Source organism: Aplidium turbinatum, chromosome 10 (assembly GCF_918807975.1).
Source record: "Aplidium turbinatum chromosome 10, kaAplTurb1.1, whole genome shotgun sequence".
NCBI classification, from domain to species: Eukaryota; Metazoa; Chordata; class Ascidiacea; order Aplousobranchia; family Polyclinidae; genus Aplidium; species Aplidium turbinatum.
In genome coordinates this window covers 6,682,169-6,708,498 of record NC_137481.1, presented here as the reverse complement: position 1 = coordinate 6,708,498, position 26,330 = coordinate 6,682,169, and the positions used below count along the sequence as shown (strand labels likewise).

Genomic DNA, 26,330 nt, shown 5'->3' with positions numbered 1-26,330 from the left:
TACGGCGTAGCCTCAAGCGCAAACTATCCAAAAAAATGTGGCCGCAAGCGTTAGCGTAAACAAAAAGTCTACGCCGCAAGTATGCGGCGGATACGTACATCTTTGTATACAGACACAGTGTATATAGTGGCTCTGGTAAAAGGATTGAAGATAACCCGGTTCTGTTACAACAGTGTTTTTCAACTGGTTTTTCGTAAAATATCAGTGCTTTGTTGAAAAGTGTCAAATATTTTAAAAATTGAATTTAATGCAATTCATTTAAATATGATGAAAGTTCTTTAAAGCTCCAAGAAATTGTTCCTGGTTAAGGAAGGACCAAAAAACAAACCTAGTCTGGAAAATTGAACACTAACGTTTGGATGGAAAAGTAACTTTTTCGAGTAGATTGGTCATACGTGCTGAGTCGCATGACTGAAATCAGCTGATTCGCAAGGAAAACTGTCCCATGTTAAAGTGCCTACCTTTTTTAAACTTCAGTCAGAAAAATCATTTAGAAGTATCTGGCAACACTATTTTATTATGATTTGTTTTTGCTTTGCTTGATTGCTTCTGAAGTTTGGGGAAGGGAGAAAAACTTTTATTTCGTCTGTTGCGAGATAGTAGTAGTACAGTACAATTATACACAATACGAAAAAAGCACCATGGAAATTTAGATACCATTGTAGACAGGAGTCTCCTTATTCGACCAAATAATGAAATTTGAGAGTTGAGATCTCAATAATTTGAAGGGTGTAGTTTACTTAGCAGACTTTTGAGTTAACAAAACTTGATTGAACTTTAACTATTCCTTCAAGTTGACTTGAGTAAATTTATTTATTCAAATTTACCATAGATGAATTATAGCTAAATGCGTACGGTAACGTCGGTACGGTACATTATATGCCAAAGCTACTGTTTAATTGTATTTTTATATTTTTATTGCTGCCGAACTGTGTTGTTGAAAGTAAATGTGCAGTGTTATAGTAATTTTGGAAAATGAATAACGTCTTAGTAGCCTAGTACATGCTGTTAGTGAACACAAGCAATATTGCAATTTATACTGTTGCAATTTAGATGCGTTGATAAAAGTTAGTTTAGGTAAAACCTGTAATAACTTTTTCTTTCCGAAAGTAGACCATTCCGAAAGTTAATGAGTTGTTGCTTCAAAGTTTTCAGTATTGATCATGAAATCCAAGCCTAATCTGTCTTCTCTTACTATTGAGGATTCATCATCACAGCCTCCTATGGATGAAATGATTCAAAGATTTGTTGAAGCAATCAACAGTAAGTTTAAATCTGTGTTTTTATGCATTTCATGTAACCTGCTTCTCCTTGTTCTTTGTTTAAACTCTTTTTTTCTTCACCACCTGCTAATACTGTATAAACAGTTTATTGCATTTACAAACAGAACAGTGTTAGTTTTGATTGTGTCACTACTTTCAAGTTTGTTTTTTTCAAAAAAATTTCTAGCTTGTACAGTTATCTCGTTATGTGCTGTGCTAAACATTGTGGACATGAGATATTGCAGTTGTTAGGCTATAACATGTATGGCATTACAATGGGAACTGGTTATATTTAGGGCACGTAGACGACGTAGACGTATTACACATGTGCTGTGTGCACACAATCTCTGTAATGACGTCACTGTGAAGTATAGACAGCTGTCATGCAACTAATTTGTTAGATTTTGTGAAGTGATAAATTATGTTTTGAATATGTTTTAAGCTGAATAATGACTGCCAAATTGGAAACTTTTTAATGATGAGCTTTGGGCATCTCAACTTAAAGTGTAGACCTTAATTACAGACTGTGTTGGCCTGGTGTCCTGCTATTTTGCCATATATGCAACATTTCAAATCAGGGTTGAGATAAATCTGTTTTTTTTAAAAAGCCCAACCCGTCTTTTTTAAAAAAAAAAACGGATTTGGTTTTTTGGATTTTATTTAAAAAAGACGCAAAAAAGATAGATTCATGCTTATTTCACCTAAAAAAAAACTACTTTTTACCAATGAAGTGCTTCTCGTTCACAGTGCATGCTGGCATAACTCAATAAGATAATGCACTGGGGCTGTTTAACAATGAGGCCTTTTTGCATAAATGAGTTTAAGTGTAGTACAAAGTGGCATTACTTGATTTTTGTGTACTGTACACTTGTACAGAAATATCCATGACTGTGTTTTCAATTTATCCTTAGAAATTTACTTTACAATCACATCTTTAATTCCTTAAGTTCTAATTTTTGTTTCCTTAAGTCCTAATGTTTGTTTTAAGTGCCTTGAAGTGTTTTTGTTCATTTTTTTTAATTTTTTAATAAAAACTGGACAAATCTGATGCTCTGGGTTTTTTATGTTTTTTTTTTAAATGTTATATATGTTAAAAGTATGTTTTTTTGGGTTGGGTAAAATACCGACAACTCTGTTTCAAATGCGGATGTTTTCAGGTTAGGTTTGCTCTCTGCCTAGGACTTCAGAATTTTCCAAATCACCAGTTTTAGTCTTTAGCAGCTTTGAGATTTTCTCAAGTTAATATAAAATTTCTTGTTTGGTAACAATGTTGCTTCAAATTATTTCTGATGTCAACCGATATAAAACCACCATAGAAGGTGTTTACACTTAAATATCAGATGACAATATCATTCAAAAGCTTATTAGTTATCGTCAATTTGTTTGGTAGCCTATATTTGCTATGAATAACTTGGTAGTGATTGCCATTTCAATGTTTACTCATATAGTTGATTAAACTGATGTAGAGAAATACTGTATCATAGATGATTTAAGGTTTGTTTTGTTGTAGTTTGACTTTTCCAATTTTTTTTTATTTGCTAAATTCTGATCAAAAACAATTTAATTCTTTTGCAGATTTTAAAGAAAGTGAAAGCAGTGATCTTACGGATAACTTAGAGCAGTTTCTGCTTCATGTTGCCAAAACAGGAGACATATTGTATGAAAACTTTTATATGTTTGAATGTTATAGTATTGAAACTTTGTATTGCTATATAGTATTTATATTGACATACTTGAAATTGTTGAAAAGGAGCGATCTTCCTGGTGTCAGCACTACCTGACTACTCACTATAGAACAGCGAGCATTGTGTTTCGCTAACCATACCGGTGTAGCCTCCACACTAGCCATCAAGACTTTTTCAAAAACATGTGTTTCTCGGCAGTCGAGTGTAGCAAGTTCCTGCTACACTTGACTAAAGAGAAACATACTTGAAATTGTTAGCATATGCTCATTGCACATATGTAAAGGTATTTTTGTATCATGATAAATGTCATGTTATTACAGTCGCACTCAAAAGTTTAAGACCACCAGTCAAAATTTTGGATTCTTACAATAATATATTGAAATCATCTTAAATGTTATCTCATATTGGGTTTTATGCCATTACTGCACTGTTATGTAACAGAGCCTTCTGTTTAAGCCATTATGAATGAGCTATTTCTTTCAGAAATAAAAAATTTAAACTCTTTTTCAAGATTTGTTGCTGAAAAAAATGGGCAAAAAAGGAGCTTTTCAGCTGTGGAGAGGTCAAAAATTGTTATATTAAAGGAAGAAGGGTACTCAGAAAGAAAAATATCCAAAAGACTAAAGTTCAGCAAGACAGCAGTCCATCAGGCAATAGTTAAATTAAAAAAATTTGGAAGTTTAGTGGACTTGAAAAAGGGTGGTAGACCCAAGGTCACCAGTCCAAGAGATGACCATGTGATGAGGAGGATGGTAGTGCGTTCACCCACATGCTCCAGTAAAAAAAAATAGATTGGCTTTGTTGTGTAAAGGTACAAATGTAAGTACATTACCATGAAAAGCCGTCTTAGCGATGAATTTGGCCTCAAAGCATGTGGGTGAACGCACTACCATCCTCCTCATCACATGGTCATCTCTTGGACTGGTAACCCTGGGTCTACCACCCTTTTTCAAGTCCACTAAACTTCCAAATTTTTTAAATTTAGCTATTGCCTGATGGACTGCTGTCTTGCTTAACTTTAGTCTTTTGGATATTTTTCTTTCTGAGTACCCTTCTTCCTTTAATATAACAATGTTTGACCTCTCCACAGCTGAAAAGCTCCTTTTTTTGCCCATTTCTTTCAGCAACAAATCTTGAAAAGGAGTTTAAATTTTTTATTTCTGAAAGAAATAGCTCATTCATAATGGCTTAAACAGAAGGCTCTGTTACATAACAGTGCAGTAATGGCATAAAACCTAATATGACATAACATTTAAGATGATTTCCATAGATTATTGTAAGAATCCAAAATTTTGACTGGTGGTCTTAAACTTTTGAGCGCGACTGTATTAGATTTTGCTTGCTTGAAAACGTAATAATTTCTGAAGTGTGATGTAAAGTATATATAGCCTATACACTATATGATATACAGCATATACTTATCAGAGATGTATATACTTATTTTGAATAGTAAATTGAAACTGAATTCCTAGCTTATTAATTATTAAAAGAATATTTCAAATGTTTATTTCCTATGTTTATTCAGTTTTATTTCATTGTTTATCATATAGTAAAAAACAATTTGCCTTTTTATTGCTTTCTTGGTTACGTAGTGTTGACAAACCAAATGTATTATTTGTAATGTAACTTATATATCATACTATCCAATCCATTGTCATAATCAAAATTGGTCTAGTTATGTTTGTTAAACAGAACATCTTGGGGAAAAGTGAAAAAAATTTTGGTGAAGAAGTTGAAAGATGTCTTGGACGAATTTTACAAAGACCACCCTTACAAATCAGGCCAAGTGCATACAAATTATGAAAATGATGAATTTGAAGACATGAAAGAAAGGCTTCTAAACTTGACAGATGAATTTGAAAAGTATGTTTGCAGTAAAACTGTTGTTTTAAACCAGCTAAGTGCATGTACACCCAAGTGTTATGTGGCCTTTAGCTCTTAAATATTTCAATAAAATTTCACCATCTTGACAATAGCTTTTAAGAAAATTCTTCCTGTATCAAACCACTTTTCTTGACGTCTTGCAAATAATTTTTTTTTTATTCAGCCCTCCTTTCACAATGCAACGGCTGTGTGAACTGATCACAAACCCACGAAAGAATTACACAAAATGTGAAAAGTTTATGAGGGCTGTAGAGAAGAACTTGATGGTGGTTAGTTCATGGAATTATTCAGCCAGGTATGGTAATTACTGTGTGGAAAGGTTTGTTGCCTCACATAGCCAACAATACACAACCTTTGTTTTTCGTATTGCGAGGGGGGACATATATATTCCTTTTTACTCTGTTTTTCAAAATCTCTTAATTGAGTTTAAAACATTAAATTTTTTCTCCTAGCTTGTCAAAAGTCTGATAGTCTTACAAATTTAGAATTTTGATATGTCTAAAACTATGATATAGTCTATATATGTGGTTCTTGTCATGATCTATTAAAATGTTAGTCTCGTAGTACAGTCCAGCTATGCTTAGTTGTTTATGGGTTGGTTTGGTTTTTGAATCTTTATCCTCGGACTGACAAAGCCTTGATAGGTTATTCCTGGTAGTTTCGCATGCTTGTAGAGGCTCTTGACGGAGTGCCGGTTACCGAGATTGGCAGAGTGAAGTTTTCCGATTGTTAAAGTCTTGTTGCCGGGGAATTATTCCATTCACTAGTTGCTGAATGGAGAGCAGTCCTTATAGAATGCGCTGCTCAAGCGCACACCCGTAGGGTCGAACCAACGCCGCGTGATCTTGAGCCAGGCGCGTAACCACTGAGCTAACGGGGCTGATCACGCAATTTACTAATTCTAGCGAATCACATCTGAACATAAATAGTTTGGTTACAGCGAACTGATTTCTTTTTTTAAAAAATTTGACATTCAAATACTTACGCTATGCTTCAAAAATATTTTTTCAACAATGTTGCATGTTTGTAGACGAAGCTCAGAGTCAACGGAACAAGCTAATGGTGGTTTTGATTCTCGGACTAGCTACAATTCTGTAGACAGGTGCACCAATACTACAACTTTTCCCATATACAGTTTTTTCACTTATGTTAGATTAATGTCAAGTATTTGCATTTCAAGTCTTTGATTAACTGCTTGTTTTTAGGTTTGATTGATATGTCTTATTCGATATGATCGACATAGCTTTTCCCTGCGCTTTTTAAGTTCAACTTGACGTTGACACAATGTACAATTACACTTCTAGCCTTTCATTGCTGTGACTTAAATGGTAGTAAGCTAACAATGGAAATTCTTCCAATACTTTATAAGATAAAATTGGCTTTTATCAGAAAATCAAAAATTTAAACGCGAGCTTGATTAGCGCCCAATAATACGAGGATGTTGATCTTATTCCTGCGCTACGGATTGTCTGTTTAGTGTTGTACATTTATGAACTTTGTCACCAAAACATTGTCTTCCTTGATAGGCCTTGGGCTTCCTTACCCCACTCTCCCATCACAACCTCCGCTCCAGTCGTCCGTTTTGTTCCGAACAACTCCGACCCTAGCAAAACTAGTGAGGTGAAAACTACAGACTCTGACCAAGAAACTGTTAATGAGGAAAGTCCCAAAAGTTCAAGTAATGATGCTGCCATGTCGGAAGATAAAAATAATTCTGAAAATAAGAAAGAAGATAGCAGCGCAATCGAAGAAGACAAAGGGCAACAAAATGTAGAAACTTCTCAGAAAACTCCACCAACTGAATGCAAAGAAAGCGACAAGGCTAAAACTGACGAAGAAGTTACAGCAAATGAAGCCGCGACACCGACGGATACATCTGGGTCGTGTCCAGAAAGTGGAAGCCAAGACGACGCAGCCACCACCAGGTCGGCCTTCAGCTCCGTCACTGAGGTGCGTGAAGGTATGATCCCGTGTAAAAAGAAGGATTCGCACGACGAGCCCCTCCCAGGTTAGGATTTGATTTATAATTTTAAACTTTATATACAATATATGCCCTAACCTCATCAATGTTTGGATTTGATCATTACAACACAATCAATTTCTAATTACTGATTTTTAGTTGCGATATATATGCACCCGTAACCAAAACAAGTGTATGGTCACATAACAATACCGAAAAGAAGATTTTTGCAAGTGACATTTTAGCTCTACCATTACTGTTTGAACAAAACTTTCTCATGCCGTTTGAATGTTGTCCTGTTTAGGAGTTGGGACTTTGGTGGAAAAGCATTCCGTGATCAAATGCACGGTCACCGATGCATCTGCCGACACTGATGATGTAAGTTTACTTGTGCGTTGTTACCATGCTTTGTGATTTTTTTCTCCTAAATTAAAGTCAAGGTGTCAATAATGTCAATGTCAATTTAATTAAAATCAAAATGTTAATACTTGTTGCAATAACCACACCACTATCTTATTTCAAACGTAGGCGCAAACAAACGTATCATCTGAAAGCGTGTTTTGCTTTGACAGCTTTCCGGCGTAGCACGTAGCTTTGGTTTTCCTTCCTCGCAAACGGATACTTCCCAAGATCCAACAGACTCATCCCCTGCCACCAATACACAGCCGTCTAAGCGTAAACATTCCGACAGGGATGATAGTGACGTGGACGTTGGAAGTCCAAGCAAACGTCCCAAACAAGACGAGGTTGAAGAAGAAATGGAGCCTGTACCACAAGCGGAGAAAGGCGATGACAATTAGTGTGTTTCTACCGAACATAAGGATCGGAAAAGCCTGAAGCTAATCGATATGCGGCGGACGTTCATCGTGGTTTTGTAAAAAATGAGAGAGCGTTGACAAATCTTTTTTGATGAAATTTTATTTGAAACAACATGTTCAAATTTTACGAAGCTGTCGAAAAGGATTGTCTTCGCTAATTTTTTCGTATGCTAAGCTATTGACACCTCGTGCTTAATCTCAAGTGGTGCAATTTTATATCTTAAAGTGTACCGTCATGCACTAAGATTTATGGAAAGCTTTAGATAATTTGAAGTGCTTTCGTCTTTAATCCAGAGTGGTAGGCTACCCAACGAAGAAGGCAATCCACCAAGTGAGTATAATGCTAAAACTGCATTGCACAATTGGGTTCCGTTATAACTTATAGTGAGTGTCAGAAATTCTTCAAAGAAACAAACAGTCGGTCACAAGCCGGCAAGCCGCCTAACCATTTTTGCGTTTACAACTTTCGCATAGCACACATAGAAACTGTCAGTGATAGCATTGTTGAATACATGATGAATTTACTCAGTCCACGCTACTTTTACAGTTTATTTCATACCCGCGTTTTTCATAGTGGAATTTTAGCTGTGCAGCTATTCTAGCAAGGGAATCAACAACTTAATGGCTGTTGCGTTGTTTGCCTACGAATCACGATAGCAATGTAGTAACTTGATTTTATACGCTGTTTATTTTGACAGCATCTTTTATTTTGTATTTGTTCCTTTATCAAAATATTAGAATTTGTGTTGTAAGCAGCAATCAGAGTACCGGTACACATTAGAAATTTAACATTGGTCGTTCTGTTGGCTACTTGCAATAACAATTTCCCAGTTAGTCAGTTACCGGTACATCTAAAGATGGGGAAACGAAGACTCATAGGTTTGCCCTATTACGACACTAGAAGGGCGGTAGTTGGTACCGCGCTAGACATGCGGTTAAAAAGTTTTGTATAGGTTTGTAGTGCAGCTGGTACAGTCAGCTACAAAAGACAGTTAACAAATTTTATGCAGAGCGTATATAAAGAATACTTGTTCGGAATTAAACAAAAGTTGCCGACATAGCAACCAACTTTTGTTTTGTTGGGGCCATAAGAAAGCTGATCAAAATATACGGAAAAAAGATAGGGGCTTAACATGACACCATTAGCGACACCCGTATGACACCCTTAGCAGGTTTTTAGGACTATGGAGCGTAAACAATGACTTTATATAATATATGAATGATTGTTTTCGCAACGGAATGTGCCATACTCATTTACTGTTGCGAGGCTAAGTTTTAGGCTTAGCCTACTAGAGATTATCAGGCTATCGCTAAGATTTTAAGTATTTTTGGTGGGCTAGGTCGGAGCCCTTACAAAGCAGCTAGTTGACAACTTCCATAATGAACTTTATTATTAGGACTTCGGAAATATCTTCACCCACATTGATTGGTTGGTTTTAAATCTTCATCCTCGGACTGAAAAAGTAGCGTAGCTTACTTGTGGCTCTTGACCCAGGGTCGGTTATTGAGATTGGCTGGGTGGAGTTTTTCGATAGTTGAAGTGTTGTTATTGTACCGGGAAATTATTTCATTCACTCGATGCCGCTGAATAGACAGTAGGCCCTAGTCCTGAAATGCTTCGCTCAAGCGCACACCCCGAGAGCCAATGCCCGAATCAGCGCCGCGTGATCTTGAGCCGGGCGCGTAACCACTGAGTTAACATAGCAGACTTGATGTATCCTATTTCTGCAAAAATTAGGCTACTGCTGAAATGAATAAGGTTTTTAGTGGGTTTGGTCAAACAAGCACTTCAGAAGCTTAATTGATAAACTTTTAGCCTTGATGTAGGCTATAGCCAATCGGTGCTGTTGACACTGCATCAGCATGTCTCAGTTGCTTCCTCTTTTTCTCGCCACTTATGTTTCTATTACTAACAGTAATTTATTTTGTTTTCTTTCTTTTTTTACCGTGAATGATCAAAATGAAAAGTTTTTTTTAAAAGCAGGCATTTAAATAACGCAGTAAGCGTGTTGATTGTAAGTGAACTTATTTTCCAACTGAAATTAGTTTCCGCTTTTCCGGAAATGAGAAAAAGCTCCATATTTTTGATTGATGTTTATCCTTTGTTTTCCGTTATGCGCTTTCCCTGTTGTCCAGGCCAATGCTATCCCAAGCTAGAAAGTCCACTTCAAGTGAAAAGTCCCTCGCCAAGTAGGCTGCTGAAAAGTAGTAGGATTTAGGAAAAGGACTAGGCTAGCTTGAAACATTAAACAATCAATTAATAAAGGTGGTCTTGGCTGAAAGGTGAGAGCATCTGTGTGATGCTTTGTCCACCTCATTTGCTCAGTGGCTGAGCACTTGACTCAAGTCAAGATCATGAGGTGCTGATTCGGCTCTCAGGGTCCAGGGTGTGTGCTTCAGTGCTTGAGAAATTCATTTCAGGACTGCTCAATTGAATGGCACCCAATGAATGGAATAATTCTCCAGCAGCAACCAGACATTTCAACAATCGGAAACTTCATTAACTGCCAATTTTGGTAACCAGCCCTGCGTCAAAAGCCTCAACATGCAAAACTACCAGGAATAACCTATCAAAGGTTTTGTCAGCCGTGAGTAAAGATACAAAACCAACAATCAAAAGAGTTTAGATTTGACATCATTCCAAAACCCAGAGCATGTGGCCAGTGGCATAGCATGTACCGGAATGGGCCGCCCGGGGCGGATTCAGATTTTGCTGCCCCTTCAAGAAAAAGCATGTGAAAATGAAATGCGTTTTTTTATCAGATTATAATCAAAATCAAAAATCGTAGTCTGAAAGAGCTGTCCCCAGACGCAGTCTTCGAAATTAGCCTCGGCAATTGCCGAGGTGATTGCCGAGGCAGATGCATGAATGGCACATTAGCCTCGGCAATAAAAATGCCGAGGCCACACGAGCGCTTGTAAGGACCACAAGATTACAAAAATAACCCTAATTTTCTTAGATCACACCAGACTAGGAGGTTGATTCAATCTTACTATTGCTTGATGTTTTTATTTGGGTTACTTTCTACTTCACCGCCGCTTAGACACGTGCCCAGCTGGGAGAATTGAATCTTTTATAGAAATATCACCCTATTTGCATTGATTCAACGCCAGTAGACGTCAAATTATTGTAAGCATTTACTCCTTATCGCGCTTCGCCTTCCGTTATCTCGTCCAGCTGTATCAGAAACGATTTCACAACAAACCACACAACATCAACAGACGTCGAATACATGTAATAGGTTAACGCATTAACCTTTGGAGTGAGCTTTGTTATTTGCGGTTTGTGATAGATGTCTGGTTGCGTAACAACAACAGGTGTAATTTTATGCGCTGACAATGCTCATGTGAACTATAAAAAAAGTTTGCAATCTTATAAATACTGGCTTAATTGTTACGCAAAAGTTATTCTTTCATCGAATGCTTGTTCTTTACCAGTGTCATTGCCAATATAAATCATGGTAAAGGAAGATACAGTTAAAAAGTGGAATTTACCTGCTATAGGTTATGAAACAGAGGGGACAGAACAAGGAAAAGTTAGTGTAGTATTTTGCAAAATTTGTAAAGAATTATATGACGGAAACAAATCGGAATTAGAAAAGCTACGGGGCCCAGTTAAAAAAGTAATACAAAATTGGATAAATGGTACTTCGGCAGTAAAGAAAAGTAATGCTTCCGATCATGTGACATCGCGCGTTCGTGAACGGGAAGTTTTGCGTCTTCAAGCTTAAGCTTCAAGACGTCGTCGTCGTCATCTCTTATTGGGCATTGTTGTTACCCAAAACAACCGGTCGGGAAAATTAAATCGATTTGTGCTGACTCGAAGGTTGAATCAACCCAAAATTAACATACTTCCCCCCCCCCCCCCGTGAGTTATTTAACATGAATTATCATAACAGCGTGCATATCGCGTTGCTCGCTTTATCGTTACTTTAGGTATTATTACATCACAACAAATCAAACAATGCGGTCTTGATAGACTACTCTATTATATTTTTCACTTTTCGTTATATATACATGTTGTGGCAGCCTACAATTTTTTCGTAATAAACGTTCACAGCAATTGCCGAGGCAATTTTAAGTTTTGCCGTTTGACCTCGGCAATGTTTTTGCCAAAGTAAAAATATGCTAATTTTGAAGACTGCAGACGTGCCGCCCGGGGCGGTCTGCCCCCCCCCCCCCCCTTTAGCTACGCCACTGCATGTGGCCATGTCTCAGCAAGACACTTCCTGTCATACTAAAACAATAGAGAAAAGCTGTTTTGATAATTATATAGTCTTGTGCTGCTTTCAGCTACCTATGGTATGTATATGAATTGCAGTGCAGGCTACTGTATGTTTTCACAATGGGCAAAAACCTGAGCGCAATACCTAGGATCCTAGCCTATATTAATTTAATTTTACATACCGTACTTACATTTCAAGAAATATAGGGTACCGTACATCTTATCTTGCGCTATAGGCTATATAAATACCATTCAAAGTACTTTTAAAGCTACTAGTTGTTTTGTAAAAATGGGAGGCTTAAGTGATTATGAGATTCTGAAAGTGATTGGAAAAGGAAGTTATGGAGAAGTACACTTGGTCCAACATAAAAAAGAACGGAAACAGGTACTTTCTTTTATGTTGTTGCAGCCTGCAAGTTGTAGCCTACTAAAATATTGCTTGTTGGAGGTTTTATTGTTATTTGTTTTTCTACACTTACCTCAGATAAACTACAAGTTTTAGCTTTATGTTTTGAAAAAACATTAAACGTAGATTAATATTTTCATTACATTTTTTGAGTTTGAAAGCAATTGTATTGAAGTAAGTAAGCATTGTTTTCAACACTCTTGGTGTAATTTATTTTCTACTTCTATATGAAGTTTCAAAAAATATTTTTTGATTCTTCGTTTATAAGCACTGCTTTTAAAACTGTCTTACAATAAAGTGCTTAAAATAGCTTTTCACTTCATATTTTATAAACTTATCAGTATGAACAGAAAATGGTATTTTAACATGTTCATATAAATGTTTCATGTGAGAAGGCTTTCTAAATGTGATAAGAGTTTTATATCGAACTCAGATATAGCCTACCTGGTACCCATATATGACAGATTATTTTATTTATTAAAATAAAACAATTACGCATATATATATATAAAAACTGTAATTTTATATCTATTGCTAGCATAAAACTTTCATCTATCAGAGGGTATTTTGTCAACTTTATACCATTTTTAGCCATTAGTTGAAAAGTGTAATGTGTTCGCTTGCAATGGTTTGTTTCTCAACTCTTTGTTGTTGACATAGATTGGGCTTGGAAGATTGTTTATTAATCCATTCATCATTTCTAATCTAATTTGTAATAATTTATAGTATGCTATAAAGAAAATGGCCTTGCATAAAGTGTCAAAACGAGAAAGAAAAGCTGCAGAATTAGAAGCGAAGTTATTGTCAAACCTAAAGCACCCTAACATTGTCTCTTATAAAGATTCATTTGAACATGATGACGGCTATTTGTATATTGTAATGGGGTGAGCTACTGAGCATGTGTAACTTTTTTCAATGATTTCTCATGTAGAAAAAGAATTTTTTATTGTGCTGTACTTCGACTAAATAAATTTGTTTGTGTTATATCATCATAAGATGACACTTTAAATGTCTTGCATACAATCTTGTGTTAGTGGAAGGAATACTTTTATGTAAAAAATGATATGTTGGATAGAACTTCCATTGTTTTCAAAAACGTTTTAGAATTTTATTGTAAAAACTCATTTTTATTTAACTGCTGTATTTTCCTGACAAGATTTTTTACCTTGGTATGCTGAAGATAGCCTAGTGACTTGTTTGTGTAATAGCTTTAAGTTGTATTAAGAACTTCTTGACAAAATATTTTTACCCAGGTATGCTGAAGGTGGTGACTTATATAATAGAATTCGTGAGCAACGAGAAAGAAATGAATATTTGTCAGAAGTACAAGTGGTTAGGTGGTTTATTCAAATTTGCATGGCTCTTCAGTATTTGCATCAGAAACATATTTTACATCGAGACTTGAAAACACAAAATATCTTCCTGACTAAGACAAAGATGGTGAAGGTAAGAGAACATCTAACTTATAATAAAAGTAGTTGACAATTGAATGTTCTGAGTAGTGCAGTGCTAATGATGCCCCATAGTTCAAACTAACACTTTTCAATTCAGTATTGGTACAAAACTTGTCAATTACATGTTTGTATTGTAAGATTGGCATTCTCCATATGGTATGTAAAGCAAAAGGGTGTAGGTGTATTTTTGTTAATTATGTTTGTATATTTTTGAATATTATTATTTTTCGATATTAGACTACATGATTTAATAAATATATTTTGAAAACTGTGGATTACACACTTATGCAGTTTGAAGAAAATAACTTATTCCAAATAGATATATTACATTACAATTCTCACACATAATTTGTTGACGCGTTCAGCCGTTCACTCTCCAGTAGTTTGTAATTGTAGAGCAGTTTGGAACGTCTGCAGACGTTAAATCAATGTAAAAAACGACTGATTTGCAGTCTGGGAAATTTGAAATTGGGCAATAACGTTTGTTGCTCTAATTTTTCTTTTGCATGAACCTATAGAGGGCAGAACAAGAAGGGTAGCTATTAGTAAATTTGATTAAAAATGTTCCTCCTATTTGGAGGTTAAAGATATGGTAACCCATAGAGGGCGGAAAAGAAAAACTTCTCAAGCAAATATCCTAAATTACCACGGAAACATGTTCCTTGGAACGCAATAAGTTGGGGATAAAAGAACATTATCCCCCTTTCAAAGAAAGAGTTTTCAAAAATTAATAACTTTTTTTCATGTCAGGTAGGAGATTTGTCAATCGCTCGTGTTCTTGAGGGGGCAAGTGATATGGCTACAACTTTGATTGGCACACCTTATTACATGAGTCCAGAGTTATTTTCAAACCGCCCTTATAACCACAAATCCGATGTTTGGGCGCTAGGTTGCTGTATTTATGAAATGACAACATTGAAGCACGCTTTCAATGCCAAAGATATGAATGCGTTGGTGTACAAAATACTTAAACAAAAGGTTAGTTTCTTATTACTTTTTGAAACGTAAACACTCTGGAATGTTATAGCATTCCACTTTGACATTTAAAAAAAAATGAATTGATGTCAAGTGGATTATAGAATTGAAACATAGACATTAACAAAAATTCAATATTGTTTGTTCTTGTAGATGCCAAAGATGCCTGAATTGTATAGTTCTGCCTTGTGTGACCTAATCAAAAGCATGCTACACCAAAATGCAGACAAGCGTCCTAGTGTTAACAGGATCCTGCGAAATTCATTCATCAAGAAACACATCCAACTCTTCCTAGATGAAAGTAGCAGCAGATCCAGGTAGTTCGTTGGTTTCTGCAATAGAAATGATGTTTCGAGACAGCAAACACTGATTTAACGTCTCTAGACGTTGATTTAGTGTAAAAATGATAAGTTTTGCTGTCAGGATTGCTTGACAAGTTACAGTATACTTACAAAACTCGTCAAAAATCGTTTTTCCATTTCATTTTGCATTTTCTGCTGTATGGGTTTTCCACCTTATCCTACGCTTCTTAGTTTTCTGAAAGGCGATGTTTTAAATTACCATTGTTGCTGTCAATACCTAGGCGTCCAACATCCGGGAAATCTCGACAGTCAGAGCCATCATCTCGGCGGACATCGACTTCCTCACAGCAAAGCCGATGCAGTTCAAGGGAATCTGTCAGCTCGGTAGTTGAGGTAAACACGCCTCAGCCGTCTCAAGCGAAACAAAAGCAAAAAGTGAGATTTAAGACTAAATCTTTAAAGTTATATTAAATAAGGGTAGAATGAAACCATCCTGGTTTTTGAATGGCAAAATCTGCCGTTACCATCAGCCGTGCAAAATGACAAATAACTTTGGTAGCAAAGAGACTCAATGGCTTCTGAATATTCCAATCAATTATAGTATTATTGTACTAAGATGTCAAAAAAAAAAGTTTAGAACTGCTGCAAGTTCAAGAATATTTACTTTCGTAGGTTCCCGCTAAACCAAAGTCACCTCAGAGTCCACTGGTGCAAGGCTCACCCAATAGAAAACCTCGTACAAAAGCTGAGGTTAAGAGTAAACCGCAATACGTAAATGTTCGTGACGTCAAGAGTGAACCGCATTACATGAACGTCGGCGAGGTCAAAGGTGAACCGCATTACGTAAACGTCGGCAAGGTCCAAGGTGAACCGCATTACGTAAACGTCAAAAATATGAGACGCCAATCTCCGGGCTCAGCCGAGGCTCGTAAAAACCAACCTGTCGGTGAACCTATTGAACGTCAAAAGCCAAAGTTAATTTCTAAAGAAAAGGACAAAACTACGGTAAGTTTGGCAGTGAAGGTAACAGCATAGAGCTCTTTCAGGCATCCAACCTGCTAGATTTTGTTGATAACAAATCACTTTGTCTTGTGGTTGAAAGCACTGGAGCTAAACCGCCTAATCCGCTGCAAAAGAGCTTTTCTGTTGCCACAAGTTAAAATAATTGTTTGCGTCTGCGATCATTCCATTTCTGACAAAGCAAACGTAAAAACAAATTAACCTGGCGACTGGCTAGGGGGAATAAACTGGATAGCGCAATGGATGCTGAACACCATCGAGCTCCGAACCTCCCCCACAGATGTATTCTCCCATACCACGACAGCTTCTTCAACAATACAGACATTTGTGGGACTCAGAATCTATTTTGTTGTTATCGTATAAAGGTTAATGTCCGGCAGTTTAACATTTAGATTACCAGTAAGCGAACAGGAAGGTAAGGAAGCCAAACCTACCTTTAAGTATGTCAACCAAGCTGTGTCCATCTTTAATTTGTTGACCACACTAGATATTATAATGTGATTCTAATCTCAAGTCTGTTTGCTGAAAGGTACCGTCTTATTAAGAATAAATTTTGGTACCGTACTTTCAGTCTTCCACAAAATCCCCCCGACCGCCGGAACGGAATGTCGGTAAAGAAGAGAAGCTTGCTAAACCTCCCCCGTCCAATGGACCCACGATGAGCAAGCAGGTATTTTTTTTTCAAACATTGCTTGATATGGTTGTACTCAGTATGCTAGAAGCTACCAAAATATACGGTAAAAGGTGTTGCTGAGCTTGAGTAGGATAATTGCTCCATAAGCCTCTCAATATCTTCGTAGCCTAATACTAGGCTACTAATAATACAGTTTAGAAAGATTTCAATGCTGTATTTTGATGAATCTGCACAGCTTATTTTTGACACAACTTAGTGGAGCATCTAGTTTAAATTTTAAGCTATGCTGAACCTTTTTAATTTTCCTACATCTAAGCGTTATGTATGCCGGAAAAATACAAAACTACTCTGGTATTATATAAACTAGCAATGCTGGTCTTATCAGTTTTTAACAAATTCTACTTTAACATGGCGTTCCGGAGGTATGGGATAAGAATAAACTACCGATCCGTCACCAAGAAATTTCTACTGTAGTCGCCGAACATTGCGATTAGCGAAATCAATCGTTAGTCAAAGCTTTCATTTAAATTGAAATGACTGTAAGCTCGATACGCTTGCACTTCACACGAAACATTCCTAACCAAGCCGAAACTCGTGTACTTTTGAATATTGAGAGTCTACCTATTCAGAACTGTATGATGAGCTCCGACTCCAGCACTTTTCTGAAGTGGCTTCCCAATCGTCATTCATTAGCAGCATAGCGAAATGAACTTGACTATAAGCTAGATAGGCTAGTCTTCCACTGCATTGCTTCTTTGTTGCAGAGTTCAAATCAAAAACCAGTGCCCGACTCAACGAGAGAACAATCAGTTGAAACTTCTGACGGAGCGGTTGAGAAGAGGTAAGGCGAAGATCTTCTTTGGCTTTCATTATATTAAGTAACTTTACATTCTTGTTATAACCACATCAGTGCCTTATCGTACACGTTATATAATAAATACTGTTCGAAAATCTTAGAACGACAATATGCTGTTTTCCCGTGCCAACTTTTGCGCAAAAACTTGCTGCAAGATTTTATGATTTTGGTAATTCCAAAAGTTTTCTTTTGTAAAACCGAGGTAATCCAACAACAGCTTAATCGTCTTTAAGTTCTAGTGTTGTTTTGTTTAAACTTAAATATATCAACTTAGCCTAGATGAGAGAGAAGGTTTAAACGAGGAAAACTTAATGCAATTTTGACCTCGTTGCTACAGCGATGCCTTGAGAGCTTCTGGAGACTCCTCAGCGTCACCCAGTGGCGGAAGAGTGAGTTCAGCAAGAGAAAGAAGAAGGCGAGAAAAACAAAAACGAGCAAACGAAATGAAAGGTAATTGTGAAACATAACTGGTGTTTATTACCTGTGTTTGAACTTTTAGTCTTAATTTGATCTTTTCAACAAAACTGTTGCAGAGGCCGCCAGCAAATCAACCGGATTAGTGGAAGTTCCAGTGTTAGCGGTGAGTGGCTAAACAAATTGGTTTCAAACCGCTGTTGAGTCGTATAAGATGGTCGAACTACAGTAGTACAGTAATTTTAACTCACTTTTTGAAAATTGTTTCAGGCAAGCAAAGAAAACGAAGGGATGACGGAAATAGACGGTGACAGGTGATGGTTGCTTTGTTCTTCACAAGAAAGTCAAACCGTTTCGTGACGTGTTACATTCAAATTAAACGTGCTGTTGCTATAGTAACCGACGGCCGGGAAATATGTATTGTACATGATCAAGATTTCATGATCAAGATTTCGGTTCAGAAGCAATTTCATGATCAAGACTCGGTTCAGAATCTTGATCAAGATTCTGAACAGATTATTTGCTCTTTTTAAACATTTGCTTAACATTGTTGATGTGTAACCTGATGTGTCTCCTGAATGAAAGCATCATTTGAATCATATCAAATGCACTTTCGGTTACTTGTGAAAAATGAAGTATAAATTTTGACATATCAAGAGGGTAAATTTACCAAAACAGGAGCGCTCGGCGAGCCCATATGAACAGCAACTCTGATTCAAAATTAGCTTGTGACAGCAACTTTATTTTTGGCAAATCGTCAAGAGGTAATCTAAAGTTAAGAACATGCTTTAAACACTATCTGCTTTGTAAAGCGCAGAGGAGCAACACATATCTGCAATGGATACAGCGCTATACAAAAACTCACATAATACCACTAGGTACTAGCAGGGTCGTTATGAGGATATGTTGGTACCAATGAGATCTGCCTGGTACCAAATCAAGACACTTAAGAAAAATGCACTATATTCAAAGAAACGCAGAAGTTTCTTCGGCCTCTTGGAAATGTTACGGGCCCCCAAAATTATCCCGGGTCCAAAATTACCTTTTGTCAACACTACTGACTACTACATATTATTAAACGATTTCTTTTCTTTTTATCATAAACTCAAGCTCTTTCAGCAAGAGGAAAGACAGTTCCACCGGAGAGGAAGTGAATCAATTTTACACTCTTCTTCACACCACGCTGAAGTTCAGCTCTCAAGATGAATCTCCTCCTCATACTCCTCCAGATGACGTTATGGAAGAAGCTCTTCCTTCTAAAGGAGAAAGAAACCAACTTTCTCCGGTAGAGGAGTTATCCGAGAGCGCAGCCTCTACTTTGACTGAACGCAAAGACATGCCTCAAGTAATGGCTTATTTTTTGAATGTTTTTAAACATCCAACTTATATCCGATCTTGGTTTCACGATTCTTATACAAGATTGACATTTTTCTCTAATTATTTTGTATTTGAGCAACGAAAAGCAGTATTTTCAAATGTTTGGGCTGTTTTCTGTGCAATAATGTGTGTTCTCTGACATTTAATATTTAATGTAAATTAGTTTTTTTCGAAGACAAAATGTATCGCCGAAAACGTTATTACCGCATTTTTGTTTCTTTTATCGTTAAACGTCGCATGGTTGAAAAAAAGTAACCTCTCTACCCAAATTGTGTCAATGCAAGAAATTTCTTTTAGTAGGGTGTAAATTTGATAAACAAGAAAACACATTCTAGTATGAGCTAATAAATTCCCCAAATATTATAAAAAAGCTATCAGGGGTAATTATATTTTTGACAGTAACTAGGGGTAAATAAAAGTGAACAAGTTGATAACCTATGCTACACAATTTAAGACCCCATCGAAGCAACCAACTTCACGAAACACTCCTCAGGCAACGGACGTTGGCGTTCGACTTCCTCCTAATGCTTATCCAGCCCCAAGAGGGATTTCACAAGGTAAATAAATAGGTTGAAGTTGTCACCGAAATAATAATTTTGCGCTCATTGCAAAAATATAAAGTGCACTGCGACTACAGATGTAACGCAACGAAGCTGCGCTTGTTTGTTTTTTTTGCAATCTGTGGCCATGCTGATTATTGCTGAATCTAACGTAAATTACGGCGACTTTAATCTTATTTCGGCCTAGAGTACATACATATTTTTATCTCTTTAGAGCTTTGTGGCTTTTACGTTTTCTAGACCTCTGAATGTTCTGCTGTCGATATGCAAGTGACTGTTTTTGTTGTGATATTTAGAAATAAACTGAACTTGTTCGACTCATACTGCATCTCTATGTTCATTGTTCAGCCACCCTGGGATCGACCGGTCGTCTGATGGATAGGATAGTAGCGTTGAGGAAAGACTGCATCCAAGGACTTGGTGTTCCGCTTCTGCATCGAGCGTACGAACTTCTTGACGGAGACTTTGACGAGGAGCAATTGCAGGTGAGTTTTCCACTCAGTCAACTTATTGAAACTTGATATTTTACAGTCGCACAACTTGATAATACAGTAAGGTTTAGTGACCGTCCGATTTTAATTATCTACCTGAGTGGAAAGAACTTCACAACAGGCATTATGTTTCACATTCGCCTGTCATAAAAAATCTATTTTGATGCAATAAAATGATTTTTCATTAATAACATGTAGGCTATCAGTGATTTCCATCTACCAAAGGTTATGCCCGGTAGCGTTGTGTGAATCTTCTTGTCCAATCTTCCAACATGCCTATGGTGTCTTGCCTAGGCGCAGTCACATACTTGGGTGGGTGTCGAACTGTTGTTTTTTCGAGCGTCGTGCAGCAGGCCTCGAAATTCACGGCGGACATGTCCGCCGTCACAGCATGTGATGTCCGCGGGAAGTACCCTCTAGATCGGTCATATTTGTCCGCCGAGAAATATCGCAGAAACTAGCGATACAAATCGTCATTACATAGCACGAACAACTGTTGCAAGAATATAATTTGCGCTGGGAATGCGAAATTATCGCATTCCAAGCGCGCATCTAGAAAAAGTTAATGCTGTATCTTTTAGCTTCCATTCAAGCAGAAAAACTTTCGAATTTTACGTTGCTTCAACAATTGATGACATTGAATCAGCGTAACAAAGGTGAATTCTTCGCTAAGAATCGATGGGAGTACCGGTACTTCTACACTAATCACGCGCAACTTAGTTCAAGTCTTATGTCACAATGTCTGGCTTTGATCTCCGAGTAATATTGATAAGGCAAGGTTGGTTACAAAGTTAGATTATAAGAGTAGGCTACTACAGCAAGATGCAGCAAAACTTAAGTTTTGGTATTACAGTTAGAAAGAAAAGGCCCAGGGAAAATTCTGAAAGTGAGAATGAGGGCGATAAACCTACTACTAGGAAATTTAGTGGTGATAAACGCATATATTAAAGGAACAACGAATGTAAGGATTAACTTTGTCAAAGATCACAACACATCGTTTACCCCAAGCCATCAATTTCCGCTCATCAAGGCCATCAACAATATGAGTGACAACGAAAAAAATCAAAAGAGGTTGTTTGAAATCGCATATTTCATCGCTAAAGAAGAGCTCGCATTTACGTTTTTCCCTCAACTAGCCGGTCTGGAGAAAAGACACGGAATAGATCTCGGTATCACGTATCTTAACGACAAGCACTGATCTCGTGGAGATTGGCGCACGTCTTTGAAGATCGATGCTATTGAAGCTCTCATCATGCGCATATGTTTGGATGGCCTTGATTGCGCTGATTATAACTGCGAGCCTGCCGTGGTCTCGTGGAATACTGATACTATTTTGAAAAGGCGACCGCATCATGGAGAGGGGAAAAATAATTGTGCTTTTTCTAATGTTTTGTTTATTCTTTTCGTCACTTTCGCTCACATGACACGTAAAAATAAACCTAAAGAAAAAAGCCTATAGTGAAACTTTGCACATCAGAAAATAGTAGCGTTACGCGTTAGAGTTTTCCGACTCGTGCCCAGAGCATTGTGACGCAAGAAACCACACGACCTTGTTCGGCGGAAGTTAATCAGTTATGCGGCGTATCAAGCAGCTACACGGCGCTTTGACTCTTCAAGCGCAGGTCGTTGGTCTGATGAAAGCCTTTCAGAGTGACTTCGCTGAAATTTTAAAAAGCCTTCTCAACCGTAGCCATAGTTCTCAAAAATAGAAAGTTTTCGGACTCGTACCCAGAGCATTGTGACGTAAGAAGCCACACGACCTCATTCGGTGGAAGTTAATCAGTTATGCGGCGTATTATTTTGTTATTATTTATTTGCATCAGACACAAAAAGTCCATAGAATTCAAATTTTTAACAATCATCATCATCATATTTAGTAGCTACACGGCGTCAAGCGCACGTTGTTGGTCTGATGAAAGCCTTTCAGAGTAACTTCGCTGAAATTTAAAAAAGCCTAAACCGTAGCTATGGTTCTCAAATGGCGAAGATTTATCAAGATAAAGGGATTAAGTATGACGATCGACGTTAAAACTGGTGTGTCCGCCGTGAGACTTAATTTGTCCGCCGAGATAGCTGCTCAGACCGGACACGTTTGTCCGCCGTCAACAAAAACGAATTTCGAGGCCTGTGCAGGATTTCTTATCCGAACCTGGCATTATCAACAATGGCTTCTGTTGCACTTTAGATACTACACTTCTAATATTTCTGTTTGCTTGATTGTACAGAAACGTCTCGTTGATTTATTGGGTGAGGTGAGGTTCAAACAGTGGGCCGGAAAGATATGGCAACTCAAGTTTTGTGAAGAATCGATTTTCAAGCATTGTGGGAGCATCACTGCATACTAGACGTCATTTTACAACTCATCTCAGTCAACTACTGCAAAGGCGCAACTTCCAGTCGACGCTCAACATATTTGCCACAAGCCAGTTTTAGATGACAGATTGCCACGTCATTTAATGACTTAACAGTTTCCTCGGAGAGTTATTTGTAGTTGACGAAAAGAGTTCATATCGAGACTTTTGGGTGGTCAACTCTCCACTAATGTATTAGCGCGTGATTGAGCGCCACCAAACATTCCATTCTAAGGTAATATTGTTTGTAGAATGAAATACCATGGTGCTTAGGTTGTTAGAAGTGCATTATTCTTCGTACTCTTCACTTACCCGTTTTTAGTATTCGACTTCGTTGCACTCAATTTACTGTGGTTCTACCAGTAGCTTTCATTTTACGTTTGGTAGAAGCGTTACCATGTCATATATCCACACCACATACACTGTACCACGTCGTCAGCTAACAGACATGTATTTTATAAGCATACTTTTGATAGTGTTTTGTATATTGGAGACAAATCTATTGTTTTTCCGCAAAACAACTCATAATGTTCCTTAGATATCGTTATTTATTGATAAGCAAAGTTTGGCGAATATTGTTTTTGTTAAACCAAAGACCATCGGTAAAACAATGTGTGGTAAGTCTACTTTATAAATTTCAGTTTAGCCCACCAACAATACACTGAAAGTTGTTAACCCACATTTAACCTGGTATCCGGATATTGATAATGATGCGGACGCACAGTATCATTGTCAACGACTTGCCGAAGAATATTTCATCGACCCCACTATTTGTTTTAGCGCTTTTTTTTATTAAACTTACAATGCATTATTTTGTATTTGACGTATGGCCTATAAAATGCACGCATCCTTTTTAGTAAGGCAGACTTGTAGGCCTAATCACTTATAATAGAATTTTATCCCGTCATGCCCGAACTGCTACCACTCTTCATCGATGGGCTACCAAAACTGTCCGCCCCGTTAGCTCAGTGGTTACGTACCTGTCTCAAGATCACGCGGCGCTGGTTCGGCTCTCGGGGTGTGCACTTAAGCAACGCATTTCAGGACTGCTCTCCATTCAGCGGCATCTAGTGAATGGAATAATTCTCAGGCAACAACACTTCAAAAATCGGAAAATTTCTCTGCCAATCTCGGTAACCGGCTCTGCGTCAAGAGCCTCTACATGTATGCGAAACTACCAGGAATAACCTATCAAGGCTTTGTCAGTCCGAGGATAAAGATTCAAAAACCAACCAAAACACTAAGTTGAAAAAAAAGCAGGCAAAGTGTTCATCATTTGGTTTTAGACTGTCCGTGGACTGCACTACCCGGCGGTTTCACTAGGTACCCGGTCATTTGGGCGACAGGACGTTTGGTCGACAAAACGATTCATTTTAGGGTTAACTAACTCTAACCCAGGGTTACCTAACCCAAATGTCTTGTTGATCGAGTGTCTGTCGATCAAACGACCGGCTACGGTTTACTAATGCTCAATCTGCAATGGTAAAGTGGCGCTACAACACGGGGCCAGTTACATGTATCTGTAGTACCAAGCCTCAAACAGAGGACCATCCGCTTGTGTGCCCCCAGCTCACCACCCAGTGCAGCAAGTGGGACCTTTCAATATACAACCCCGTCGCAAAAGAATGTGTCGATCTGTGGCGTATCATCCAATTTTAAAAGACTCGATAGAACCAATGCGGAAATACATTTAAAACCTGGCTAAAAGACGAGCTTCAAGTGTGAACACGAGGTAGAAATTCAAAAGCATTGGGGACAAAAAAATGTGATTGGAAAAATGTTGAGGTTTCGATGATAAGAGGCCTATAACTGAGAAAAAAGTGAGGGAGAGGTAGAAAACATGGTAGTTTAACACTGGCTTTTGAGACGGAAAAACAATATCAGTGTTCCAGATCATGTTTTGAATATTTTAGAAAAAAAAATGTACAAAAATTCCAGCCTACATAGTAGATACATCATACATAATTTTTTTTATAACAGTTTGCATATTTTTATCTTTGATGATCACTAAACTTTCTGCTATCCGCACATCATGTTGTTCATCTGGCATTGACACGACCCAATAGAAAATCAGTAAAGAGATTTGTGCTTGAAATCAGAAAAACTGCATTGTTACACTGATGGTAGAAAAAACAAACCAACACAATTGACATATTCAGTAATACCATTCTCACAAGTAGCTCAACACTTTCTCTTTCAGATGCTCCGAAAACACTTGTCTTGAAACTGAAAATAATAAATTTTCCATAAAATGACAAGTTTGATGAGAACATAACAACCGTTTACAGTGTTCACTGTTCAGACAGATTCTTTAAGTTTAGATCAACCTCATCAACACAATGCTGCAGTTAAAAAATATTGTTTGATGTCACATTGAAAAACTGATATATTTTTTATAAAAACAGTAACAAAAGAAACAATTGAAACTTGTTTATGCAGAAATAACATATGTATTACAGTACAACATAAATCAGTGATACCAGTACAAAAAACCCTACTACTCACATTTTGCATGGAGTTGTCGATGATTAAATTTGTGTAATGATTCCAATTACTTGTTGAATCTATTTTGATCAATAATTCGCATTTCTTTGTCACCACTATATTCATAAGCTTGATAAAAGCCTGCAATAGAAATAAACAGCCTAATGCAAAAGAACAATGAACAGTCCGCCCGATAGCTCAGTTGGTTAGTGAATGACTTCTGGTATGAAGATGCGGCGTTGGTTCGACTCTCAGGGTGTGCACGTGAGCAACGCACGTAAAGACTGCTTTCCATTCGGTGGTAATTAATGGATGGAATAATTCCCAGCAGCAAGAGTCTGCAAGACTTCAACGATCAAAAACTTCACTCTGTCAACCTTGGAGACCGGGCCGCGTCAGTGATTCAAAGCGTCTACAAGTATGCGAAACTACTAGGATTAAGTTCTCAAAGAAGCTTTCTCAGTCCGAGGATAAAGATTCAATCAATCAACAATATGAATATAACAAGGAGTTGTTTCCAGAGCTATCTAACATTTATATATCTAATTTGTTTGTAATTAGTAAATTAGTGGTTTAAAGTCTCGTAAGTTTAAAGTATGCAAAACTGCCAGGGTCTAAGAAAATATTTCTTAGTTAGAGAATAAAAATTTTCAGTCAATTACCATACTTTTCATTTTCAAAAGTTTTCATTGTTCCAGCAGTTACACAAGTTTACATTATATGGTATGGGTATTGCCATTGTTAGCATGCCTAGTTATACAATTTCATACCTTCCAAGATTTTACTGTTCTTGTTGTAAAGCTTCTCTCGATAAATTGGATCTTTTTCAATCTTTTTAAAATATGCATAGGCACCTATCAAACCCAAAGTTTCCAAAGCAACAATTACTTTTAAAAACTTCATTGTCTTGTAGTGTGCTACTTTGAAAATGGACCTTTCATACTAAACAAATTTAGTCAGTAAAGCTAACAAAACAAAGACAACAAATTTAATAATTGGCCTGTACCATGGCTTACTTAATATTAAGTAAGTCATGGCCTGTACCAAAGTAAAGTATAATAAATTAAATAAAAGAAGACACAGCAGCATAAGTTGTTGACACTTAGGTGTCCCTCTTCTTGTATTATTACCATAGCCTACTTCTTTTTTGTACTTTTCCCTCAACACATCCC

General features: G+C 37.2%; 2 protein-coding genes and 1 long non-coding RNA gene across 4 annotated transcripts; 2 read left to right on the top strand and 1 right to left on the bottom strand.

Moving 5' to 3' along the window:
* The first annotated feature begins 1,058 nt into the window (after positions 1 to 1,058).
* Positions 1,059 to 8,377, top strand: LOC145778539 (uncharacterized). The gene is made up of 8 exons (XM_082590042.1): positions 1,059 to 1,263; positions 2,838 to 2,919; positions 4,640 to 4,810; positions 4,995 to 5,126; positions 5,862 to 5,933; positions 6,358 to 6,839; positions 7,096 to 7,169; positions 7,364 to 8,377. The coding sequence occupies exons 1-8, from the start codon at positions 1,164 to 1,166 to the stop codon at positions 7,589 to 7,591; spliced, it is 1,341 nt and encodes a 446-aa protein (XP_082446168.1). The 5' UTR covers positions 1,059 to 1,163; the 3' UTR covers positions 7,592 to 8,377.
* A 3,661-nt stretch (positions 8,378 to 12,038) lies between these two features.
* On the top strand, positions 12,039 to 23,816 carry LOC145778173 (uncharacterized). Of its 2 annotated transcripts, none has more exons than XM_082589607.1 (16): positions 12,039 to 12,219; positions 12,967 to 13,124; positions 13,494 to 13,686; positions 14,445 to 14,672; positions 14,823 to 14,986; positions 15,253 to 15,406; positions 15,644 to 15,976; positions 16,563 to 16,661; positions 17,390 to 17,466; positions 17,819 to 17,931; positions 18,015 to 18,061; positions 18,166 to 18,209; positions 19,015 to 19,240; positions 19,727 to 19,829; positions 20,181 to 20,317; positions 22,549 to 23,816. In XM_082589607.1, the coding sequence occupies exons 1-16, from the start codon at positions 12,124 to 12,126 to the stop codon at positions 22,666 to 22,668; spliced, it is 2,292 nt and encodes a 763-aa protein (XP_082445733.1). In that variant the 5' UTR covers positions 12,039 to 12,123; the 3' UTR covers positions 22,669 to 23,816. The 2 variants fall into 2 exon arrangements, with proteins under 2 accessions (XP_082445733.1, XP_082445732.1); XM_082589606.1 differs by having other exon boundaries at positions 19,006 to 19,240.
* A 326-nt stretch (positions 23,817 to 24,142) lies between these two features.
* LOC145778897 (uncharacterized) lies at positions 24,143 to 26,118 on the bottom strand. The gene is made up of 3 exons (XR_014290490.1): positions 25,929 to 26,118; positions 25,180 to 25,299; positions 24,143 to 24,900 (listed from the first exon to the last, which is right to left on the bottom strand). It is a non-coding gene; the product is annotated as an uncharacterized LOC145778897 (long non-coding RNA).
* Positions 26,119 to 26,330: the final 212 nt, after the last annotated feature.